Source organism: Alligator sinensis, unplaced genomic scaffold (genome assembly GCF_000455745.1).
Source record: "Alligator sinensis unplaced genomic scaffold, ASM45574v1 scaffold144_4, whole genome shotgun sequence".
Taxonomy (NCBI): Eukaryota; Metazoa; Chordata; order Crocodylia; family Alligatoridae; genus Alligator; species Alligator sinensis.
The window spans coordinates 1343571-1352169 of NW_005842190.1; the positions used below are offsets into that span (position 1 = coordinate 1343571).

The 8599-nt window shown below is 43.0% G+C and overlaps 1 protein-coding gene across 10 annotated transcripts in view; it reads right to left on the reverse strand.

The window, feature by feature from the left end:
• The window catches only part of REV1 (REV1, DNA directed polymerase), a 75423-nt gene that overhangs the window by 59712 nt on the left and 7112 nt on the right, over positions 1-8599 (reverse strand). For all 10 annotated transcript variants that reach the window (XM_025207226.1, XM_025207231.1, XM_025207228.1 and 7 more), the window contains one exon: positions 2428-2494. In XM_025207226.1, coding sequence (XP_025063011.1) covers positions 2428-2494 — 67 coding nt within the window. The remainder of the gene's footprint in view (positions 1-2427; positions 2495-8599) is intronic.

The following is an 8599-nucleotide window of genomic DNA, read 5'->3' on the forward strand; positions in this document are numbered from 1 at the left end:
CAGAAGATACTCTAATGTTAGATGGCAGCCTTATTAGAGAAGACATCAAAGATTCAGCTCAACTTGAGTTATGCAGCCTTGTTAGCAAGGAACAAAATATATTCTGGAAAGCAACAGCTATTAAAGAGATTGCAGGAGCCAGCAGAAACCATTTTTTTTCTCAGAGAAACGAGGAGGGTATGCTGCTGGCAGAGAAAGGCATCACAGAACAGCCATGCATGTGCAGAGGCTCAGTTTCAGGTCTGCTGGTGAAACTACATAGGATAAACAAGGCCTTAGTTATAGGAACACAGAAAGTAGACCTGGCAGGGACCTCAGAAGGTCACCTAGTTCAACCCCCTGCTCAAGGCAACATCATCCTGGATGACATCATTCCAGGCAATTGGCTGTCCAACCTGCTCTTGAAAATTTCCAGGGATAGAAAGTCCACAGCTACTCTGGGTGGCCTGTTGCAATGCTTGACTACCTTAATAGTCAGAAAGCTCCTTCCAATTGCCAACCTAAATTTCCTCCCCTGCAGCTTTAGGCCACTGCTCCCAGTCATGTCCTCTATAGCCACAGAGAAAAGCCCATTTCTACCCTCTCTATGAACTGCTCTTCAAGTATTTGAAGACTGTTATCAAATCCCCCCTCAATCTTCTCTTCTCCAGACTATAAAACCAAAGTTCTTTAATCTTGTGCTCATAAGTCTAGCTTCCCAGGTCCCTAATAATTTTTATCCCTCTATATTGGTTTCTTTACAAACTGTCCATATCTTGCCTGCAACCTGGGGCCCAAAACTGTACTCCAGGTGAGGCCTCACCAGTGCTGAACAAAGCAGAAGAATTGCTTCCCTTGATTTGTAAGCGACTCTCCTGTTCATATAACCCAGCATGCTATTGTTTTTGGGTTTGTTTGGGGTTTTTTGCAACAAGAGCACAATGTTGGCTCATATTCAGCTTATGGTCTACTGTAATCCCCAGGGTCCTTCTCTGCAGCATTACAGCCTAGCTAACCATTCCCCAGTCTGTATTCATGCATGCAGTTATTGTGTCCCAAGTGCAGAACTCTGCACTTGTCCTTGTTGAATCTCATCTGATTGTGTGCTAACCATTTTCTCAGTTTATCCTGGTCATTCTGGATTCCAACCTTGCTCCCAGAGTCTGCAACTTCACCCAACTTGTTGTCAGCCACAAATTTCTTAAGCATGCACTCAATCCTATCATCAATGATTAATTAAATGATCATGCCCATATCTAAAGAATTTAGAAGAAAAATAATCTTAAAAATGACTCAAAAAGACCTAGAAAGTCTTGCCAAGGTCAAAAATTCTACTCCTTGTTCTGAAGCAATGAGAGATGATAACCTCTAAGCCTGTCAATGGTATAGGTCTAGATATTGCCCCTCCTAGGTGTCAGGAAGAAGTGGGTGCAACAGACCAAACATTAATTCCTTTAGCACAGATTTAATTCTGTAGGCTGGATCTGAATCACATAGCTTCTTGCAAGCCGGATGACCCACCTATGTCAGTGGAGCAGAAGCTTGTCAGTGCATCTCTGGACTCAGAGAGTGAACACCAACACTTCTGCTCACCTCCCTTTTTCTCTGCCACTAATTTCAGTTACAAATAGAAACCAAAAACCCAAAATTTGTTGATGGGCAAGCGACAGCAATGTAAACCCCTGAGTTCCAAAGTTACACGAACCCAGCAGCTCTGGCAGTCAAGCTGACAAGCCCCCATAAGCCTCAATTTAACCCCTAGTGAGGAGCTAGTGGGATAGTCCTGATTTCACTAGATTGTTTTGGGTTGATTTTAAACAGTGGATGTTTGAGGTTGCAGAAGGCTTTAGACTTACAAAAGGACTCAGGAAATGCAGATTAATAACGAAGTGCAATTACTTGGGTAACTTTGCAAGCACTTTTGAAAAATCTATTGTTTTTTAAATAAATTTTAGCCTATGCCTCTTTCAAGTTGAGAAGAATTATTGATTCACAGAGTGTATCCTCACACTTACTATGCAACATTTCAGCTAGGGATGTAAGTATCATTTTTAAAAATTATCAGTTTAACCTCCTCTAATTATATCAGTTAAATGACTAACTGATAACACAGCAGCTCCAACATGGCGAAGAGAGGAGGTAGTGGCAAGCTCCCACCCCCCCAGCACCTGCAAATGAGCAGCCAATTGCTTAATTGACAAGTTATAATCCCCTCCCCCCACCTTTTCCTCTTTAACCTCACAGGCTATGGTACTAGTCCGCCTCCCTCACTTCCTCCTGCTTGCCCTGCCACACCACTTTCTTTTCCCGCTGGACTGCATCCTGTACCAAACATTAAATGATTTAAACATTTAACTTTTCACACCCATAATTTCAACCTCCCCTTTTTTTCTTAAACCAATACATGCATATATCCTTTTCCCTGAAAATCTTGTGGTTTAAACATACCCATGTCCCCCAGCCATCATGATCGCCAGCTCGTTTCCTCCATCCACCCCGCCTCATACTGAAGGCTCTGCAAGAAGAAAAAGAAAAAATGTTTGATTGATTTGTTTTTAGTAAGATGACCAGAACCACTTCAATGATATTACACAGAGTGTTTTAGCGATTTGCTAGAAAACAAAAAGAAGCAAAAAATTCCAACTTCAAAATAAATAAAATGTCAAACAACCACTTCATTAGTTGAGTTGCTTTTTTCTGAAAATGAGTCCTCAGGGCCCCTACTATAGACTGTTCTAAATACGGTATTTTTTCTCTAAATACGGTATTTACTACAAAAATAGCTTAATACTTCTGTAATTATTTACTAGATTTTTATTAGTAATACATGTCTTAAACATGACAGCCACAACCATTGCATAATATTGTTAATAATCTGTATACTGCAGGATACAGGTTCATGTTTCCTGGCATCAGAACCTGGATTTGTATCTAATCTTAAAGAGATCCTAATACTTGTCAGTACATTGTGATGTGTGCACTGCAGTACTTAAAAACAAACAGACAATACAAAGACATAATTTTCTATTCAGTGGAGTCTCCTGTTTAAAATTACTTCGTTTGTCTTGCCCCTAGGTTTGCTTAGAAAAATCAAATTACAAAACAGGTCAAACTATCTTGCTGGGAGCAGCCCCTTCCTGGATTCTGGGCTGCACATAGCCCAATAACATGACCTAATGGTGAGAAAGGCATGGTATGAACAAGAGAGAATTTCTTAGGCAGGCCTGTTGGTCACTGCATTCAAGTGATCCATATTTGTTAAAACAGGATCAATTTTGATCTTGAAATATTGATTAATGGTCCACTAAATGGCTGTAAGGTAATATAAGAGTCAAGGCCCTTACACTCAGATAGTAAAGGCAGGGCCCTGCTTATACACAGGCCTCGGAAGATTAAATACCATGACAGGCACCCTACCTTTTATGTGCCAACATGAAATCTTTTATTCCTTTTGTCTCCACCTCCATGAAAAATCCCCACAGCTCTGGTTCATAGCTGAAGATAATATTTTTTCATCTTATTCTGCTTTTCATGAGAAAAGCCTCCATAAACTCCACTCCCTTGGCCACCTATGATGCTACCTAGGTGACATCGCAGATTTCCACCATCCCATTTGTCAGGAAACTGTGTATGCCACTCTGAATGAACACAGTTCCCTTCAGTAAATAAACTCCACAAGCCTCAGCTACCAGACTGTTCTCCAGCTTGTGCAGTTTGCTACCTAAATTTCTTCCTCTCTGGATCCCCAATCGCAAACTTAAGTCCAGCCCTAATCCCTCATCCCAGTTGCTTCTGCCTGAACTTCTGCAAGTACACAAGGAAGGTACACTACCCTCCAATAAACTCACTACTGTGGGAAAAGCAGCAAAGCAAGGGACAGCCTACGTAACAGGAGAAGAGACTAAAACTGTCTGGCATCTCAGTCATCTCGGGCATGTCAAAATATGCAGCCATAGAACTGTAGAGTCCACAAGTGTCTGGTTGAGATGAAAGGAGTAGATCATACTTTGGAGATACCGTGTCAGGCTCTCTGTACTGAATTAAACACAGTTTATATTTTAAATGTCTTTGCAACCATAAAAGGAAAGAGTTTTGCAAATGAAGTGCCTGGCTTTGAAGATCAAAGCTATGACAAAATACATAACTATGGAATCATACAATACATTGAATTCTGGGTAAAAATAGTCTCAATACAGGCATGACAACAAAATTGGTAATTTTTTGTACTGACCATGACTACTACAGGAGTCCAATGCAAAGCAAAAATATAAAGAGGTGATTGAAAATACTCATGATTTAGACCAGGGCTGTCAAAGACCTAGCCTCCAGTGCTAGCCCTGAGACTCAAGTTGACTTGCATGCTACACATGACGGGTGTCGGACAAGTCCAGAACACACCTGATCTGGGACCTGCCATGCACCTGCATGGGGCCAGCCCTGGACACCCTCCTCTCACCCTCCCTATGGTGGATCCTGTGCCACCTGCTCCAGAACATGCACTATCCTGGATTGGCCAGAGTTGGCTCTGGAAGGGGGAGGGAGGTGCCCATGGGTCTCTCTCATGCTGGATCCAGCACTCACTTTGGTCAGTCTGGGACCTGCTCTGCATGTGAGGCCACTCTGGACTGACTGGAGCAGCTGCTGACTGCAGCTCATTTCCTGACCAGCCACAGCGGGCTCTAGATCCAGCATGCAGCAGAGGGAAAGGGGGAGGAGGGAAAGATCCGTGGACCTGACCCACGCCACAGTATCAGCCCCATTGCCATTCATCCAGCCCTTGGACCAGTCCCATGCGACCCATCTGAACTGTGGTGTGGAGGAGTTTGACATTTCTGGCTTAGAGGAAAATATTTTAGTTGCAAGAGTGAAATGGCTATATTAAGGGACCTAGAGAACCAAGGAAGTCGTCAACTGCCTGAACAAATCCTACTACAACCTCTGTACAGTGTTCCACAGGAGTACTACATAGTATATTTGTCAGATTCCCAGCTTAGTCTCAGGACTATAAGAGAGAAGGCTAGGATGGGCCGAGTGGTATCAGGCAAAATAAGAGAGACCTATTACTTAACGAGGAGGCTGACCAGAAGGACTATCCAAAAGTGGCGCAAAGAAAAATGAACTGGCATGAAGAAACACAGCAATAAGATAAGTTTTGCCAGTCAGAAGATGGGGGACTGGTTTAGCTGATTTTTCATCCAAGCCAGAAAATTTCAACAGTATTGTTAAAACTTTGGAATTTACTGGGAATAACATGATTTGGTGCTCGCACCAAAAGCTTTCATAACTAGAAAGAGATATTCTTCCTCACAATGTCTTACAGCCTAAGACAGTGATTCTCAAACTAGGGGCTGCAACACAAATGGGCTTACCCTGTGGATATTTAACAGTACAAGTTAAATTAAAAGTGGGATCATGAGCTTGGAAAGAGTGATAATCCACCGACTGAACAGCTTTCAGAACCCGTATCAATTAGTTTCACATGACTTGTAAGGATAAATATTCATCCATTTTATTGGTAGGATAAACAAGGCTCATATGATTTCTCTTTCAGAGAGCAATAGAACTAGAACTTCAGGTCCCCAACACAGTAGTTCTCAACCTTTTTAGACTCGAGGTAACGGTCATTAGACTCAAGGCCCCCCTCAGAAAATGCCAGATCTTAGTTTTCACTCATTTTTGAAGTACAGAAAAATAATAGAGCAATTCTTCTATTGCAAAGACCTCAGAAAGACCACAAATGATCCAAACACTTATAATACTGTCATTACTATTTGAATAATTCCTTGGGAATCACGTGTACACACCTAACACTGCTAACTAGCATGGCATCAAGCAGCACCTGTGAAAGGATCTCAAGGCACCTGACAATGCCACAGCACCCTGCTTAAGAATAATTGTTCTAACAGGTCCAAGCCTCACCCACCTTGCCCCCAGACCTTTCTAAAGTGTGCCAAATTAGGTACTTCTGTAACTGATACTAGCATACTTTGGTTTCCTAGTGGCTAGACCACATACAGACCTGTAAGACGCTGCTACTGTTTTGATGACATTTATTTTTTTAGCTAGCAGTAGAAGCTCATTTTTATAGTAGAGGTCTTAAGTTCACAAATTGACGTTACATTCAGCCATGCAGTTCACAAACTCCTGAACACACATGCTTCCCAAGCCAGAACTAAATCCAAGACATTAGAAATGCCTCACAGATACTTATCAAGTCCAGTAATAAAGTAGATGTTCTATCTCCCTGTACAGTTCACAGAAGATAACATTGTACTTGACAACTCTCACCTCCAAAGCAGAAGGATTCTGTGGATTCAAACCCTGCTGACAATAAAGGCCATGTAATAAATGTTGGAGTTTATGTTGTAAAACAAAGTATACAGAAGCAAACCTGGATGCTGCTTTAATATTTGTTTTAGCTTTGCACTGTGTGCATTTTGGTTAACAAAAGCTGTTTCTTCATGAACAGAAGGGGATGACACTCAACTGTAGAGCTTAAGATAGAGCAATATATGGAAAAATATGACTGCTGTCCTGAGTGGATGATACCATCTAAAGATAACAGAACTTGATTTAATTAATCTCTTTTGAATGGAAGCCTCATTCCTAAAGATGTAACATTAGCATTTACTAAAATGTGGATGCCTCAGGGTGTTGCTAAAATGAGCTACAGAGCCTTGCCCATAAGTAACCAGTTTGAATCCAGATCAGCTAATTGAAAGTAAAAGATATTTTGTGATCTGCTTGAATTTTGCAGATTTCTATTCCAGCTCCTACATCAAACCAACCGTGATGTCTGGCACTATGCTGCAAATTACTGAAGTAAACACCGAGGTAAGGGTTTTCACAACAAAGTCCAGTGGTGCCCAACCTTTTGGGCCCCCAAGCCATATGAGCAATGCCAGCTTGGTCCATGGGCCAGATCTAGTCTGTGAACACAATCCCTCTGCATGTGGTTTGGAAATTCGACAGCAGGGGAGCAGCAGGAGTGTTAATTGCCACTGCTCCCTCACCACCAAATTTCTGGACCAGCAGCCTGGATGACATGGCCAAAAACGAGTCAGCAATGTATGGAGGAGGTGTTTAGCAAAGGAAATAATAATAATAATAATAATAAATCAGACTAGAAGGATCATAGAAAAATCCCAGAGATTTTATTTGGTCCCCATTTTTTTATTTTTATAATTTGAGAAATGTTAATGTTGATAACACTGCTTTATGAAAAAATAAACTGTAATTTGATTACCTGATACTACTGTGAAGTTGCTTGATTAGATTTTATGAGGGAAATGATCTCTAACATGGTCAGTCATTTATAACTGCAAGCAGTTGTTGATACAAGGCTATCTAGACAGTTTTAATTTGCAAGTCAATCCTTGACTATGATATTTTAAACACTTTTGTGTAAAAATGACACAAAATTACTTTGCAAACACTCTAAGTGTTTTTCAGCAGCACAATCCACCCTGGTGCGTGTCCATCCTCTTTTCTTTTTGAGAAAAAAAGTTCAACAGCCTGAATCAGCTATAGACATGCAACAGTAAGACCACCATAACCGACAAGGAAGTAAGCTAAGAAATACAAGCACTTTAGATGTAAAGCACTTGGCAAAATTAATGAAGAGTTGAATATCCACGACTTTGTGTAATAAACATGAAATGTTATGTAACATGCATAAAGCATGAGAGAATCCAAGTCCTTCAGAATTAATTCCCTATACACAGATGGCTATCCTACTGCTCATATGAAATGCATCACAGCAAAATAGCAAAACAAAAAAACCTCTCCCATCCCCACCCCAAAAGCATTAATACACTGCTTCAAATGAATGTAAATGGATCACTGTATAACAGGGATAGGCAATGTTTTTTTGGCTGGACTACCGAAAAACCCACAATGCCTACCCTGGAAGGTATAGGAGTGCCGGCATGCCAGAAAAACAAAATGAAGGCAGGGGTGCATGACAGGATGCCCTGCTTGTGCCCCTTGCCCTCCACCCAACACCCCTGCCCCTCAGCTCTGCTCGTACCCCTGCTGCCCCTGTCTCCCAGGCCTGCGGCCCCTTGCCCCCCAGCCCAGGCTCCGTGGCTATTGGCAGTTACCCAGAACCTGGACCAGCTGCAGCCAGGAGGCTGCAAACAGCTGCTGCCTTCCCGCCCCAGCCACAGCCCTAGCTGCCTCCCACACCCGGCCTCCGGGGAAGCAGCAGATACTTTGGGCTCCAAGGAGGCAGCAGATACCAGCGATGCTCCCCACTGTGCTGCCCTCACACACGCTGCACTCCCGGCCCTGTTGCCCTCCCCTGGGCCCTCCCGAGCACAGCGTGTGCAACCCAGTGGCAGTGCACAGAGAGACTGCACAGGGAAGCTGCCTGCTGCTGCAAGCTCCGCACTACCCAGGTCACACTTCCCATGTGCATGGGAGCACTGTGGGCAGTACACAGGGTTGAGCCCCTCGCTGCTGCCCCCACCTGCAGGGTAAGTGTGGCCAGGGCATCAGGGAGCTTGGAGTGACAGGCAGCTTTCTGCACCCCCCCGCTGTGTTCTGCCACGCCAGGTTTCACACGTTGCTAAGCAGAAGCAGCAGTAGGGGCAGCACAGTGGGGAGCATTGCTGGTATC